Source organism: Carcharhinus amblyrhynchos, chromosome 29 (genome assembly GCF_965287045.1).
Source record: "Carcharhinus amblyrhynchos chromosome 29, sCarAmb.v2.hapA, whole genome shotgun sequence".
Taxonomy (NCBI): Eukaryota; Metazoa; Chordata; class Chondrichthyes; order Carcharhiniformes; family Carcharhinidae; genus Carcharhinus; species Carcharhinus amblyrhynchos.
The window spans coordinates 6,092,585-6,110,255 of record NC_137352.1 but is presented as its reverse complement, the minus strand read 5'-3'; the positions used below and the strand labels follow the sequence as shown (position 1 = coordinate 6,110,255).

The following is a 17,671-nucleotide window of genomic DNA, read 5'->3' as shown; positions in this document are numbered from 1 at the left end:
TCTTCATTGCAAGCCTACTTGTGACATGTGTATGTGATGTATGTGTGTGTGTGTGGTGTGTGTATACATGTGTGTTTGTGTATAGATCTGTGTGTACATGAATGTCTGTGTCTGGTGCATTTGTTGTGTGTATGGTGTATGTATTTGTGTGTATGCATTTGTGTGTGTGTATGTCTCTGAGTGTGTGTGTGACTGTGTGTTGTGCATGTATGTGTTATTTGTGCATGTCTGTGACTCTGAGTGTATGTGTGTGACTGTGTGTTACGCATGTATGTTTGTGTGTGTGTGTGTGTGTGTGGGGTTCCACATCAATCTCCTTTGACCTTCCCTCTCATCCTATCAGTTTTTTAAATTCTATTCCTGCGTCCAGATTCCCTAAAACACACTTTAAATGCCGAATTTCCTGTTTATCCCTCCCCAGCCCAAATAAGGGGCGAAATAATGTGAAGGGATAAGGAATTCCAGGGCCCAGTAAGAGGCTGTCTCCTCAGTGGCAGCGCCAGTGTGTGGATTCTGAGCTGTGTGTTAGGAGCGCTTGCAAACCCACCTCCCTCTCCAGCGCATCCATCAGTGCTTATCCCCGGCGCAGACCCTCCTCCCTGCTCCAGCAAAGTGAAGCCCCTTGCCTCTCCAGCCTTTAGTGCTGTCATTAAATCCGGCTCAGGTCCTCCAGCGGGAGAGGTGTGTTGTGCACCCGTCCCCATCTCCTCCTCCCCACAGCCTCTGGACCCCCTCTGTGTCTCCATCGCTGGCAAATTCGCGATGAAACTTCATGTCAGAGCGGCTCGCTTATATTCCGCTTGGCTCGGCCTGCTGCTTCTGTCCAGCGGCTGGGGTAAGTTGATTTTGTTTTTTAAAAATAAATTTAAACCAGATTTTTTTTTTCGTTTTTTGGAAACAAAAGAGGATGGGGGGGGGGTGGTGGCGACAGAGAGAGAGGAGATTGAATGAGAAAGAACCCTGATAAGAGATGGTCACATTTTATATTCATGATCCAGAGAAAAATAAAGGGAAGACCGTCTAATTTTGGATTTGCTCTGATTGAGTGTGCTTGCTGGACAAATTGCAATTTACTGCCCAGGTTCATATTGTCTGCTCCCACTGTATCTTATTTTTGACACACCTACTGATATTTGTCATTACAGATTTTCTGTACTTGGTGTTCTTTTATTGAGGGGAACACAGACTGTTTATTTTGCTTCATTCATATCAATATAACAAACAGGGATTTTTTTTTAACAAGGTGGAATGGATTGCTTCCCCTCTCCCAGGTTGCTTTCCAGGGTGTGGCAGAATATCCTCTTTCTCAGATGTGTTGTATCCATGTCACAAACCCCCACCTGTCTTCCTCCAAGGAAACGTACGTACACTGTGCTGCAGCCAACCCCTACCTCCCCTGATTGTTCTCCTTGTTTCAATTAATATTCTCCCCATGGTGTAAATAATGGGGGGGGGGTGTGCGGGAGAATGATTGTGTTAATGGGTAGAATTCTCTGTGGGGCGGGCAGGGGAATCTTTCTTCGAAAACTGAACTCCTACCAATCTGAAACTGAAATATGAAAATGCTGGGGAACCCTGGCTGGATCGGGTCAATGTCTGCATTGAAAGAGAGAAAAGGCAGGTTACTGTATCGAACTGAGACCCTGCTTCAGAACTGGTCCAGGGAGGGAAAGGCCATGTGATTGAAACGAGGGTGACCAGGGCAACAGGTACATTTGGCAATCTGCGAAGGGCCTTCGCCAGGCTCGCCAGCCTAACTGGCTCCAGTATTTTGCAATGTGGCTATTTCCCTGTTGAAGGATCACACCTGTTCTGGCCAGTGTTTGGAAACTGATGCAGAGATTCATGGCGAGGGGCTTGAAAAACACTCTGGAGTTGAGAATATCCAGTATCTCTGGCCCATCTAAAACTCTCTTCGACCATAAGACATAGGAGCAGAATTAGGCCATTCGGTCCATCAGGTCTGCTCTACCATTCAATCATGGCTGATGTGATTCTCATCTCCATTCTCCTGCCTTCTCCCCCCGATCCCCTTATTGATCAAGAACCTATCTAACTCTGTTTTAAAAAACACTCAATGACCCGGCCTCCACAGCCCTCTGTGGCAATGAGTTCCAAAGATTCACCACCCGCTGGCTGAAGAAATTCCTCCTCATCTCAACTTTTAAGGAGCGTCCTTCACACTGAGGTTGTGCCCTTGAATTCTAGTCTCTCTCACTAATGGAAACATCCTCTCCACGCCCACTCTATCTAGGCCTATTAATCATAGAATCCCTACAGTACAGAAGGAGGCAATTCGGCCCATCGAGCCTGCACTTACAACAATCCTGTTGTCTGTTTTTGGGCTCAAACTTGGTAAAGTAGGGCTTGAGGGGAGTAGTGCGATCCATGTCCGCCTCCACACCAGTTCCCTCTTTACTAAAGCCCAAAAATGGCTGCGATCGGGACTGTGCCCGAAACAGTCGCAATGGCATGGATTTAAATTGAATTAGTGGGCTGCACGCCCAACTTTACCAGCACTTCCCCTTTTACCACCACATTCGCTCATCCAGAATCAGCGTGGAACAGACATATTCCATATTAGTTCAATTTGGAGACTCTAGTTAGTGAGGAGGGAGGTGCCTTGTGACTGATGAGTCTCTGCTTGAGATGGTAGGAGCTGTGGGGGTGAGGGGGGGGAGAGGATGGGTCTGTTGCCACTCTGCCTGAGATCACTGGGGGGGGGAGGGGGGCTGGGGAGAAGGGGGAGGGTTGATCACTCTGCCTGAGATCGATGAGGTTTGGGGAGGTACCTGCGATCAATCTGGGTGCTGAGGGGATATAGGGATAAGGGGGACAGTAATGTTGTGGGGGTGGGGCAATGTCTGTGAGGGTTGGGGGAGGCATTATCCGGCCTGGAGCGATGTGGCAGGAAGTCCCATTCTATCATTATAGTTGCATTCTATCATTATTTTTCTGCGCGTGTGCAGTTGGAGACTCCGATCAGAGCTGCAGGGTTTCGGGCATGTTAAGCCCCACCTACAAGCTTGTGCAGCGCGATTCGGACTCGCTGATATTTTTTCAGGCAGAGTGCGTATGGGAGCGCCTGAGAACAGATCTAAAAGTCGGATCTGAAACATTCCCAGTTTCAAGTCTCCCAGCACTTAGAAACAAATGGTAAAATAAGACCCAAAGTTTCACCAATTGCCCTATCTTTTAATTAATTTTTGTGATGTGGGCATCGCTGGCTAGGCCAGCATTTATTGCCCATCCTTAAATGCCCTGATGGTGAGCTGCCTTCTTAACCAACTGCACTTCCCGGTATGCCCACTGTGCTGTTAGGCAGGAAGTGCCAGGATTTTGACCCAGCGATGGAACGGCAATGTATTTCCAAGTCAGGATGGTGAGTGACTAAGAGGGAAGCCTCCAGGTGATGGTGTTCCCAGGTATCTGCTGCTCTTGTCCTTATAGATGGTAATAGTGACGGGTTTGGAAGGTGCTGTGTAAGGAACCTTGGTGAGTTGCTGCAGTGCATCTTGTAGATGGTACACGTGGCTGCCGCTGTTAAAGCTCCTCATCAACTTGGAAACCCCAATCAAATCTTCCCTGTCTCTGTAATCACTTCCATCACCTCAACCCTAGAATTGATGTGTTCCTTTGATCCTGGCCTCTTGTACCCCCCAATTTGCATTATTCCAACATTAGCACCCACGCCTTCAGTCACCAGGGCTTTAAACTCTGGAATTCACTCCCTCAAGAACTCTAACTCTCTTTTGTTTTCTTCCTTTAAGACACTCCTTTAAGCTAACCTCTTTGACTGTAGCTTTAATCACCTGTCTGAATAACTCTTTTATGTAGAGAGAAGATTTTTTCAAACTGGAGGCCTGTGACCAGCGGTGTGCCTCAGGGATCAGTGCTGGGTCCACTGTTATTTGTCATTTGTATTAATGATTTGGATGAGAATATACGAGGCATGGTTAGTAATTTTGCAGACGATACTAAGATCAGCAGCGTAGTGGACAGTGAAGAAAGTTATCTTCAATTGCAATGGGATCTTGATCAACTGGGCCAGTGGGCTGAAGAATGGTAAATGGAGTTTAATTTAGACAAATGCGAGGTGATGCATTTTGGTAGATTGAACTAGGGCAGGACTTACTCAGTTAATGGTAGGGCATTGGGGAGTGTTACAGAACAAAGAGATCTAGGGGTACATGTTCATAGCTCCTTGAAAGTGGAGTCACAGGAGGACAGAGTGGTGAAGAAGGCATTCGGCATGCTTGGTTTCATCGGTCAGAACATTGAATACAGGAGTTGGACGTCTTGTTGAAGTTGTACATGACATTGATAAGGCCGCATTTAGAATACTGTGTGCAATTCTGGTCACCCTATTATAGAAAGGATATTATTAAATTGGAAAGAGTGCAGAAAAGACTTACTAGGATGCTACTGGGACTTCATGGATTGAGTTATAAGGAGAGGCTGGATAGACTGGGACTTTTTTCTCTCAAGCGTAGGAGACTGAAGGGTGATCTTATAGAGGTCTATAAAATAATGAGGGGCACAGATCAGCTAAATAATCAATATCTTTTCCCAAAGGTAGGGGAGCCTAAAACTAGAGGGCATTGGTTTAAGTTGAGAGGAGAGAGATACAAAACTATCCAGAAGGGCAATTTTTTCACACAGAGGGTGGTGAGTGTCTGGAACAAGCTGCCAGAAGTAGTAGTAGAGGCAAGTACAGTTTTGTTTTTTAAAAAGCGTTTAGATAGTTACATGAGTACAATGGGTATAGAGGGATATGGGTCAAATGCGGGCAATTGGGATTAGTTTAGGGGTTTAAAAAAAGGGCAGCATGGACAAGTTGGGCCAAAGGGCCTGTTTCTATGCTGTAAACCTCTATGACAATGACTCTATGTAGCTCAGTGTTACATTCTGATAGATAACACGCCTGTGAAATGCCTTGGGATGTTTTACAATATTAACGATGCTTTATAAATAAAAGTTGTTGTTGAAGTTCGTAATTCCCAGTGCAAAGTACTCAGCTTGTGACTGCATGTCTGTGAGTTATCTGATGGTAATAACTTTGCTCAACTGATCGGTTAAGTTAGTCTCCAAACCCAAATCAGTTTATGTGGTTTTATAAGTTTGTTGAATGTTAAAGTCTAAACTCTGAAGCAATGTAAAAATACAAACTTAAGAAATATATTTTCTAAAATCTGGCTCAATAACAACTTAGAAATCCAGCTACACTAATCATTTATTTTCAAGTGTCAGACTAGTAACACACTCACCCTGAGTCATAAGATTGTGGATTCAAGGGCAGTTAGGGATAGGCAATAAATGCTGGCCTAGCCAGCAATATCCACATCTCAAAAATAAATATAGAACCAGAAAATGGGAATAATAGCAGGTCATTCAACCCATCATTCACTGTGATCATGGCTGATCTTCCATCTCAATGCTATACTCCAGCACTCTCCCCATACCCCTCGACACATCAAGCATCCAGAAATTTATCTATTTCCTTCTTAAATATATTCCCCGGTAGTACAGTGATTAGCACTGCTGCCTCACAGCGCCAGGGACCCAGGTTCGATTCCTGACTTGGGTCACTGTCTGTGTGGAGTCTGCACGTTCTCCCCATGTCTGTGTGGGTTTCCTCCTGGTGCTCTGATTTCCTCCCACATTCTGAAAAATGTGCTTTGACCTGAACAGGCACTGGATTGTGGTGGCTAAGGGAATTTCACAGTAACTTCATTGCAGTGTTAATGTAAGCCTTACTTGTTACTAATAAACTTTAACTTAACTTAATATTCAGGGATTTGGTCTCTGCAGCCTTCTGTGGTAGAGAATTCCATATGTTCACCACCCTCTGAGTCAAGATGTTTCTCCTCATCTCAGTCTGTGACCCTTGTTTGCCCCCCACCCCCCCAAGAGGAAACAACATCCCTGCATCTAGTCTGTCCAACCCTGTCTGAATTTTTATACTGTTCAATGAGATCCTCTCTCCTTCTCCTAAATTCTAGTGAATACAGGCCCAATCTCTCTTCATACGACAATCTTGCCATCCCATGAATCAGTCTGGTTAACCTCATAGAACCATAGAATTTCTATAGTGCAGAAGGAGACCATTCGGTCCATTGGGTCTGCACCAACTCTTCAACAGAGCACCTTACCCAGGCCCCACTCTACCTCCGTAACCCCACATTTTTACTCCACTAATCCCACTAACGTACACATCTTGGGACACTAAGGAGCAATTTAGCATGGCTAATCCACCTAACCTGCACATCTTTGGACTGTGAGAAGAAGCCAGAGCACACAGAGGAAACCCATGCAGACACAGGGAGGGCATGCAAACTCCACATAGACAGTCACCCAAGGGCAGAAGCATACCCGATGTACTACACTCCCTCTATGGAAGGGTATATCCTCAGATAAAGAGACAAAAACTGAACACAATACTCCAAGTATAGTCTCACCAGTACCCTGTATGTCTGCAATATGACATCCGTGCTTCTGTTATTAAGACCCAGACCAGAAACTCCAAGGTATTTTATTAAATTAGCCTAGACCCTAAATTAATTTTGGTATTGGTGAGCATAAGATGTTTCACGCCAGGTATGAGATTCAAGTGACTCACTAGGAAGCTTTTATTAAACAAAGTTTATTTAAGAACATAATAAGAAAAAATAGCATAACTTATACCAATCACTAGAATCCAATATGATATAGTATAAACCTTAACAGCTAGCTATCTATGTTGTTCCAAGTCAAACACCATACACCCTTTCCTAGACTTGGCACAAAAAGTGAGTACGCTCACATGATGCAGTGTTTTCAGCTTTTTATCACCTGTTGTGAATTGTCCTTTCAATGTTGGGTTAAATCTCTGAGGCTTCCGAGTCCTGGAACTTTCCAAAAATGCCTCTGAAAGAGAGACAGAGACACTGCCTTCTTCCACTAACAGCAACTAAACTGAAACTAAAGCCTTGGAATTTTCTGTGGAAAAAAACTGCCCCCAGGCATCACCTGACCTGTCAATCATCCCCAAGTCAAACTCCACTCACAATGCCCAAAGCACCATAAAGCCCCAGGACACTGCATTAGCCCAGATTAAAACCATTGTATTGCTTCAGTAACAATTAGAGAGCACCGATTACACACATCTTGGCACCAATAAAAATCTTGCAAAGGAACATGATTAAAATACATTTCTTAAAGACACAGATCAAGTCCTCTTGCAATAAAGGTCAATGTACCATCTGCCTTCCTAACTGTTCTCTGCACCTGCATGCTTGTTTTTAGTGACTGATGTATTAGGATACCCAGGTCCCTTTGAACATTAACATTTCCCAATCTATCACCATTTAAATAATACTCTGATCATGTAATGGACACTTTCAGCACCTCAGCATTCTGTATCCTCACTTACATTCCTTTTGTCCTATTACAGTACCATCCTCCCCCACCCTCATGGTATAAATCTTGTCCGATTTTTCTCTGCCCTTAGCTCTGACGAAGGCTCAGGCTCGAAACGTTGGCTCAATTCTCTCTCCTGACAGCTGCTGTCAGACCTGCTGAGATATTTTCCAGCATTTTCTGTTTCTGTGCTCTATAAATATAGACCTGTCCCTGAAGTTAATACAAACTCCATCTGGTGGACCAGATGAGCGGTTACAACGCTGAATTTTGTGTTGACCAATTCCTGATACACTGCGAGGTTTGAAGTGAAAATGAGTTATGTTTAAGGTTGCCAGCTCTGATCGCGGGGCAGGTGGTGGAGGGGTGAACCCTTGAGACCTCATGGACAGGGCGGAAGGGTTTTTTTTCCCCTTTTAATAGTGTCGCCCTGATCTCAGTGCAGCCGACTTTGCCATCGTAGTTAGGCCCTGCGCCTTGGCAGGATGGCACGGAACATGCCCACTTGTCTATTTCTGACAGAGTGTTGGATGATCTGGTGGGAGAGCCTGTCTGTTTCTCTGGAGCGAAACATGCCGGGTCTCAGTCAGACCCTGACACCCTGCCAACTCCTGATAAGATCGGCCCCATCACCTTCACAAATAGCCGAGCAGTTGAAGGAACAGGCTCATCGCCACTTGCTCAGGGCAACTATTGGGTAATAAATGCTGATCAGATTAATTTTCTTTTAAAAAAAGAGTCTGAATAAAAACTTAAAATGAAACGTTACATTGGCCACAATTTATATTGTAAATTTTAATGATTAGAATCAGAGAAAGCCTACAGTGCATAAGGAGGTCATTTGGCCCATTGAGTCTGCACTGCAACAATCCCACCCAGGCCCTATTCCCATAACCCCACATATTTACCCCACTAATCCCTCTAACCTATGCACTCCAGGATACCTGGAGTATTGTGTGCAGTTTTAGTCCTCTTACTTGAGTGAGGAAAGATGTAGTGGCATTGGAGGCAGTTCAGAGGAGGTTCACTAGATTGGTTCCAGAGATGAGGGGTTTGTCGTATGAAAAAAGATTGAACAGTTTAGGCCTATATTCTCTGGAACTTAGAAAAATGAGGGGAGATCAAATTGAGGTGTACAAAATGATAAAAGGTATGGATAAAGTAGATGTGGAGTGGATGCTTCCTCTTGTGGGACATTCTAGGATGAGAAATCATAGTCTTAGGATAAGGGGTAGACAGAGTTGAGGAGAAAGTACTTCTCCCAAAGGGTTGTGAATCTGTGGAATTCACTACTGGGATAGTATGTAAATTTAAGGAGAAGTTAGACAGATTTTTAATTGGTAAGGGGTTGAAAGGTTATGGGGAGAAGGCCGGAAAATAGCGATGAGGAGCATATCAGTTATGATCGAATGGTGGAGTGGACTCGATGGGCTGAATGGCCTAATTCTGCTGCTATATCTTATGAACTTATGACGCTAAGGGGCAATTTATCATGGCCAAGCAACCTAATCCGTGCATCTTTGGACTGTGGGAGGAAACTGGAGCACCCAGAGGAAACTCAATAGACACTGGGAGAACGTGCAAACTCCACACTGTCACCCAAGGCCAGAATTGAACCAGGGTCCCTGGCCCTGTGAGGCAGCAGTGATTGTATGAAATTTGGCATTCTTGTGTTTGTCCAAGTAAGTGCAAGATGAAAAACTTTGACAACATGTCCCTCTTTACAACAATATTCAAACTAGACATTTAGTGATCAATGATAACTCTTTCGAAAGTTCAAGGATCTCAATATCGGTCATTCATTCTTTCCCTGGGGGCAGGGTGACCTGATCTATAGATTTTTCTCTAACCCTCAGTAACTCCAAAGAATAAAGAACAGTATGATAAGGAACAGGTCCTCTGCCCACCAAGTCCGCATCGATACATGACGCCTTTCTAAACTAAAGACACTTTGCCTCTACGTGGTGCGTATCCCTCTATTCCCTGCCTATTCATTATCTGTGGAGATGCCTCTTAAATGTTACTATTGTCTCTGCTTCTTCCACCTCCTCTGGCAGTGCATTCCTGGCACTTACCATCCTCTGTATATAAAAAAAATTGTCACATCTGCTTTAAACTTTCCCCCGTTACCTTAAACCTCTGTCCACTAGTAATTGACATTTCTACTTTAGGAAAAAGATTCTGACTATCCATTCTATCCATGCCTCTCATAACTTTGTAAACTTTTATAAGGTCATCCCTCAGCCTCTGACTTCAAATGAAAACAAACAAAGTTTGTTCAATTTCTTCTCATAACTAATACCCTCCAAACCCAGCAACATTCTGGTAAACCTTTTCTGTACCTTCTCTAAAGCCTACACATTGTTCTGGTAGTGTGGCGACCAGAACTGTACGTAATATTCCAAATGTGGCCGAATAAAGGTCTATACAGCTGCAACATGACTTGCCAATCTTTATACTCTGTGCCCTGACTGATGAAGGTAAACATGCCATCTTGACCAACTTATCCAGTGGTTTTGCCACTTTCAGGGAAGTGAGGACCTGTATGCCCAGATCCCTCTATAGTTAATGTTTCTAAAGGTTCTGCCATTTACTGCATACTTCCTTCCTGCATTAGACCTTCCAAAATGCATCACCTCTCATTTATCTGGATTAAATTCCATCTGCCATTTCTCCTCATTCCCAGGACTTGCCTGATCCATTGGTATCAATGGGGATACCCTCTGCCCTGCAATTTCTCTGCCAGTCTGTTGCACGCACTCACCAGTCTGTGAGGGGATTGAACCTGCTCTAATCTTCCCCACTGTTACCATATTGTCCAGGACACTAACAACACAGCTTAGAAACTGTGACATTCTCCAATTCTACACTTTACTGATTGAGTTACTGAATGACAATATGCTTCAGAGAAAACATCTGGCCCAAGTTTTTGCATTTAGCAACAACAATCTGCATTTAAGTAGCCCCTAATGAAACATTCCCAGTCAAACACCACAGGAGATTATTCACTCATCTTGAAAAGCTAAAGGTAAAGATGTTAGGACATGTGACCAGAAACTTGTTCAAAGCGGTAGACTTTAAGCTTCTTAAGGAGAGGTGTAGAGAGGGTAATCTGAGAGTTAGGACCCCAGGTTGCTAAAATTAAAATCAACCTAACAAAATCGGAAATCTGTAAGGGGCCAGGGCAGAAGGAATGCTGAAATTTTGGAGAATTGTGGGGCTGGAAGAATTTTCAGAGACAGGGAGGTCATTGAGTGATTTCAGCACAAGGATGGGAAGTTTAAATTTGAAGCTTTGTTTGAGCCAATGTGGGTCAATGCTTTACTCTGCATCTAACCTGAAGAGATCCTTCAGAATGATCTGGACAAGGTTGGGTGATTGGACAAATCCATGGCAGATGCATAATTTGGATAAGTGTGAGGTTAATCACTTTGGAAGCAAAAACATTAAGGCAGATTACTACCTGAATGGCTGTAAATTGGGAGAGGGGAGTGTGCAGCTGGACCATGGTGTCCTTGTGCACTAGTCAGTGAAGGTAAACATGGAGGTGCAGCAGGTGGTAAAGAAGGCAAATGGTATGAGAGGTTTTGTGAGAGGTTTCGAGTACAGGAGCAGGGATGTTTTGTTACAATTATACAGGGCCTTGATGAGGCCACACCGAGAGTATTGTGTACAGTTTTGATCTCCTTTCTTGAGGAAGGATGTTCTTGCTCTTGAGGGAGTGCAGTGAAGGTTTAGCAGACTGATTCCGGGGATGGCGGGAATGATGTATGAGGGGAGATTGACCAGGTTAGGGTTGTTTTTGCTGGAGTTCAATCAAATGAGGGGGGGATCGCATAGGCACTTAGAAAATTCTAACAGGACTAGATAATGTAGATGCAAGGAGGATATTCCTGATGGTGGGGTCACAGTGTGAGGATTCGGGGTAGACCATTTAGGACAGAAATGAGGAGACATTTCTTCACCCAAAGAGTGGTGAGCCTGTGGAATTCATAACCACAGGAAGTAGTTGATGCCAAAACATTGAATGCATTCAGGAGGCGGCTGGATATAGCACTTGGGGTGAAGGGGATCAAAGGTTATGGGGAGAAAGCAGGATTAGGCTATTGAGTTGGGCAGCCATAATTGTAATGAATGGCAGAGCAGGCTGGAAGGACCAAATGGACTCCTCCTGCTCCTATCTTCTATGTTTCTATGTTTAACCCCTCTATGTCTGCCCAAGGAATTGTTTAATGGGCTGATGTGGCATAGTTGGGGCAGCAACAACTGATCTAAGCATCTCTACATGAATGGAAGTGAATGATCAATCATTATGGATCCAATGAGATCTCTTCTTCTGGAAGCATGAAATGGGCTTTGATTCAAGTTGGGATCAAGCTTGGTGATCCCCCCACAGTGGAATTTCCTATCATTTTCCATTCTCACATGCAAGAATGGCTATCTGAATGAAGCATTGGAAGATGGAGAGGCAGTGACGTAGTGGTATTGTCACTGGATTGGTGACCCAGGATAATGCTCTGGCCACCTGGGTTCGAATCTGTAATTAAAAGTTGAATGATGACCATGGAACCATTGTTAGTTGTTGTAAAAACCCATCTGCTTCACTAATGTCCTTTAGGGAAGGAAATCTGCCATCCTTACCCAGTCTGGCCTACATGTGACTCCAGAGCCACAGCAATGTGGTTGACTCTTTAATGCCCTCTGAAATGGCCTCGCAAACCACTCAGTTCAAGGGCAACTAGGGATGGGCAACAAATGCTGACCCTGCCAGCGACACCCAAATTCATGAATGAAGGAAAAGAATTCCTGTGGAATGTTGCCCCACAACAGGCTGGATTGGAGAAGAGGAGATAAGCTTGTCCGTGTCGATGCTTTAGGCAAAGTGTTGGACGTTATTTCATCATTCACAAAAATTCAATAAACACAAAAGGATTGAATGATTGTTGACCCAGTTACAGAGTCACTGGACCCAGTTATTCCCTTGACTTGCTGCTGGTAATGTGGATGTTTCGATTAGTGTCAACATTTCTCATCCATTCTGAACTGCACTTGAAAGCAAATCACATTGCTAAGGGTCACATCGGCCAAGCCAGTTAAGGATGACAGATTTCTTTCTGGAAATTAGTGAACTGCATGGATATTTATGGAAATCAGTCATAGTTTCATAACTATCATTGAGTCTCCCACACAACTCCAGATTTAAAAAAAAAATTGAATTTAAATTCCAGCAGTTGCCATAGTGGGATTGGAACCCATGTCCCAAGAGCTTTAACCTTGGCCTTGAGATGGCTAGCCCAGTGACATTACCATAATGCTACCATCTCCCCACCCTAAAATCTCTCTCCCTCCATCCCCACCACACTCTCATACCCTCCCCTGTTTCCACACCCACACTCACTCCTTCCTTCCCCATCATATCTCACACTCTCTCGTGCTCCCTAACCCACACTCTCTCCCTCCATCTCAGCCACACTCTCCCCTGCTCCCTCACCCACACTTTACCCCGTCCATCTCAGCCACACTCTCACACTCCCTGGCTCACCCTCCCTTGCTCCATCACCAACACTTGCTGGCTCCATCCCCCAGGTGCTCTCCTTCCATTCCATGCTACCACTCATTTCCTCCGTCAGTGTCACACACGCTACCACCTCCAGTCCACTTGCACTCCCTCTTTGCCCTTACACAGGTTAGATAAAGTTCTCTCTACATTTTCCTCCTGACGGATGTCCCTGGAAGATACAGTAAGGTAGAAAATAAAGCTCCATCTGTGCCACCCAAACTGATGATTACCAAATTGATGGTACAACATAGAGGAGGCCGTTCTGCCCATTGGATATGTGGCAGCCATTTCAAAGAGCAATCTAGTTAGTCCCATGACAATTAGTTTCTCCACGTCCCTTTAATTTTTTATTCTCTTTCAAGTATTATTGAATCCCCCTTACGGAGGCTACGATTAAATTTATAAATACACCATCCTATAGGACAGTGTCTACTTGGGAATTGTGAGCTTTAAATTTTAAGAATAGATTTTCATTGGTTAAAAACCAATTTAAATCCCCATCAAATATTCTCGGGGAAGAGTGAGGTGTTAGAGATTTTTAATATTATGAAAGGGTTTGCTAGGGTAGATGTAGAAAATATATTACCTTGTATATATTACAAGTCATGTTGCAGCTTTATACAACCTTAGTTAGGCCGCACTTGGAATATAGCGTTCAATTCTAGTTCGCTCACTACCAGAAAGATGTGGAGGCTTTGGAGGGGGTTACAGAAAAGATTTACCAGGATGTTGCCTGGGATGGAGGACATTAGCTATGAGGAGAGGTTGCAGAAACTTGGTTTGTTCTCACTGGAATAAAGGAGGTGGAGGGCCGATCTGATAGAAGTCTACAAGATTATGAGGAGCACGGACAGAGTGGATAATCAGAAGGTTTTTTGCAGGGTGGAAGAGTCAATTACTAGGGGGCATATTTTTAAGATGCGAGGGGCAAGATTTAAAAGAGAGGCAAGTATTTTACACGGAGATTGGTGGGTGCCTGGAACTCACTGCTAGGCGAGGTAGTGGAAGTGGATACGATAGTGAGTTTTAAGGGGCATCTTGACAAATATATGAATAGCATAGAAATAGAGGGATATGGTCCCCAAAAGGGCACGGGCTTTTAGTTCAGTCGGGCAGAATGGTTGGTGCAGGTTTGGGGAGCAAAGGGCCTGATCCTGTGATGTAATTTTGTTTATTCTTCCTTCTAATGTAAGATACAGAGTAAAGCTCCCTCTACACTGTCCCCATCAAACACTCCCAGGACAGGTACAGCACGGGGTTAGATACAGAGTAAAGCTCCCTCTACACTGTCCCCATCAAACACTCCCAGGACAGGTACAGCACAGGGTTAGATACAGAGTAAAGCTCCCTCTACACTGTCCCCATCAAACACTCCCAGGACAGGTACAGCACAGGGTTAGATACAGAGTAAAGCTCCCTCTACACTGTCCCCATCAAACACTCCCAGGACAGGTACAGCACAGGGTTAGATACAGAGTAAAGCTCCCTCTACACTGTCCCCCCCATCAAACACTCCCAGGACAGGTACAGCACGGGGTTAGATACAGAGTAAAGCTCCCTCTACACTGTCCACATCAAACACTCCCAGGACAGGTACAGCACAGGGTTAGATACAGAGTAAAGCTCCCTCTACACTGTCCCCCCATCAAACACTCCCAGGACAGGTACAGCACGGGGTTAGATACAGAGTAAAGCTCCCTCTACACTGTCCCCATCAAACACTCCCAGGACAGGTACAGCACAGGGTTAGATACAGAGTAAAGCTCCCTCTACACTGTCCCCATCAAACACTCCCAGGACAGCTAGAGCACAGGGTTAGATACAGAATAAAGTTCCCTCTACGCTGTCCCAAACAACAAAGAAAATTACAGCACAGGAACAGGCCCTTCAGCTCTCCAAGCCTGCACTGACCATGCTGCCCGACTGAACTAAAACCCTCTACCCTTCCGGAGACCGTATCCATCTATTCCTGTCCTATTCATGTATTTGTCAAGACTGCCCTTAGAAGTCATTACTGTATCTGCTTCCACTAACTTCCCTGGTCGGCACCGACTACCCTCTGTGTAGAACTTGCCTTGTACACCTCCTTTAAACCTTGCCCCTCGCACCTTAAACCAATGCCCCCTAGGAATTGACCCTTCCACCCTGGGAAAAAACTTCTGACTATCCACTCTGTCCATGCTCCTCATAATCTTGTAGACTTCTATCAGGTTGTCCCTCAACCTCCGTCATTCCAGTGAGAACAAACCAAGTTTCTCCAACCTCTTCTGATAGCTAATGCCCTCCATACCAGGCAACATCCTGGTAAATCTTTTCTGTGCCGTCTCCAAAGCCTCCACATCCTTCTGGTAGTGTTGTGACCAGAATTGAACACTATCTTCCAAATGCGGCCTAACTAAGGTTCTATAAAGCTGCAACATGACTTGTCAAATTTTAAACTCAATGCCCCAGTCGATGAAAGCAAACATGCCTTATGCCTTCTTGACTACCTTCTCCACCTGCATTGCCACTTTAAGTGATCTGTGTACCTGTACACTCAGGTCCCTTTGCCTAGCAATCCTGTTAAAGGTTCAGCCATTTACTGTATATTTCCCATCTGTATTAGACCTTCCAAAATGCATTACCTTTGATTAATCCCGATTAAAGTTCATCTGCTATCTCTCTGCCCAAGTCTCCAACTGATCTATATCCTGCTGTATCCTCTGATGATCTCATCGCTATCTGCAAATCCACCAACCTTTGTGTCATCCGCAAACTTACTAATCAAACTAGTTACATTTTCCTCCAAATCATTTATATATATTACAAATGGCAAAGGTTCCAGCACTAACCCCTGAGGAACATCACTTGTCATAGCCCTCCATTCAGAAACACACCCATCCACTGCTACCTTCAATCTTCTTTGACCGAGCCAGTTCTGTATCCACCTTGCCAGCTCACCTCTGATCCCAAACGACTTCACCTTCTGCACCAGTCTGCTATGAGGGACCTTGTCAAAGGCCTTACTGAAGTCCATGTAGATAACATCCATTGCCATACCCCGATCAATCATCTTCATCACTTCTTCAAAAAATTCGATCAAGTTGGTGAGGCATGACCTCCCCTTCACAAAACCATGTTGCCTCTCGCTAATACGTCCAGTTATTTCCAAATGGGAGTAAATCCTATCTCAAAGAATCCTCTCCAATAATTTCCCTATCACTGATGCAAGGCTCACTGGCCTGTAATTACCTGGATTATTCTTGCTACCTTTCTTAAACAAAGTATCAACGTTGGCTATTCTCCAATGCTCTGGGGCTTCCACTGTAATCAGTAAAGATACAAATATTTTTCTCAAGGCCCCAGCAATTTTCTCTCTTGCCTCTCTGGAGCATATCCCATCAGGCTCTGGGGACTTGTCTACCTTAATGTGTCTCAAGAACCCCAATATCTCCTCCTTTTTGATTTCAACATGACTCAAACTATCTACACACCCTTTCCCAGACTTATCATCCACCAAGTCCTTCTCTTTGATGAACACTGACACAAAGTACTCATTTAATACCTCTCCCATTTCCTCAGGCTCCATGGATAGATTCCCTCTCTGTCCTTGAGTAGACCATCCCTCTTCCTGGATACCCTTTTGCTCTTGATGTATGTATAGAAAGACTTGGGGTTTTCCTTAATCCTGCTGGCCAATGACTTTTTATGAAGCCTTTTAGCCCTCCTTACTGCTTAAGTTTCTTTCTATTTTCCTTGTATTCCACACTTGTTTGCATGTTCCCAGCCTCCTAGCTTTGACAAATGCTTTCTCTTTCTCTTTGACGAGGCTCACAATATCTCTCATTATCCAAAGTTCCCAAAACTTGCCATATTTGTCCTTCAGCCTTATAGGAATGTGCTGGTCCTGAATCCCTATCAACTTACACTTGAAAGCCTCCCACATGCCAGATGTTGATTTGCCCTCAAACATCTATTCCCAATCTACATTCTTCAGTTCCTGCCTAATTTGCTGTAATTAGCCTTTTCCCAATTTAGCACCTTCATCATTGAGGACTGCACTTATCTTAATCCATAAGTACCTTAAAGCCTACTGAGTTGTGGTCACTATTCCCAAATTGCTCCCCCACTGAAACATCGACCACTTGGCCAGGCTCATTCCCCAGTACCAGGTCCTGTATGGCCCCTTCCCTAGTTGGACTATCTACACACTGCTTCAAGAAACCCTCCTGGATGCACCTTACAAACTCTGCCCTATCCACTAAGCGTGTCCCAATCATCATAGGGGATGTTAAAATCTCCCACCACAACAACCCTGTTACTTTTACACCTTGCCAAAATCTGCCTACATATCTGTTCCTCGAAGTGCTGCTGGCTGTTGGGTGGCCTAAAGTAAACCCCTAACTGTGACTACACCCTTCCTGTTCCTGAGCTCTACCCAAATTGCCTCGCTAAATGAGCCCTCCGAGGTGTTCTCCTGCAGTACAGCTGTGATATTCTCCTTAACCAGTAGTGCAACTCCCCCACCCCTTTTACATCCCCCTCTATCCCGTTTGAAACATCTGTATCCTGGAACATTAAGCTGCCAATCCTGTCCTTTCCTTAACCAAGTCTCTATAATAGCAACAACATCATAGTTCCGAGCACTAATCCAAGCTCTAAGTTCATCTACTTCGCTTGTTACACTTCTTTCATTGAAACAAATGCACTTCAATCCACCAGACCCCCGTTGAT

General features: G+C 44.5%; 1 protein-coding gene across 2 annotated transcripts in view; it reads left to right on the top strand.

Annotated features, from left to right (window-relative positions):
- Positions 1 to 548: 548 nt before the first annotated feature.
- The window catches only part of scn2b (sodium channel, voltage-gated, type II, beta), a 33,213-nt gene continuing 16,090 nt past the window's right edge, over positions 549 to 17,671 (top strand). For both annotated transcript variants that reach the window (XM_080214791.1, XM_080214792.1), the window contains exon 1: positions 549 to 835. In XM_080214791.1, the coding sequence (XP_080070917.1) occupies positions 763 to 835 (73 nt within the window). In that variant the 5' untranslated portion in view covers positions 549 to 762. The remainder of the gene's footprint in view (positions 836 to 17,671) is intronic.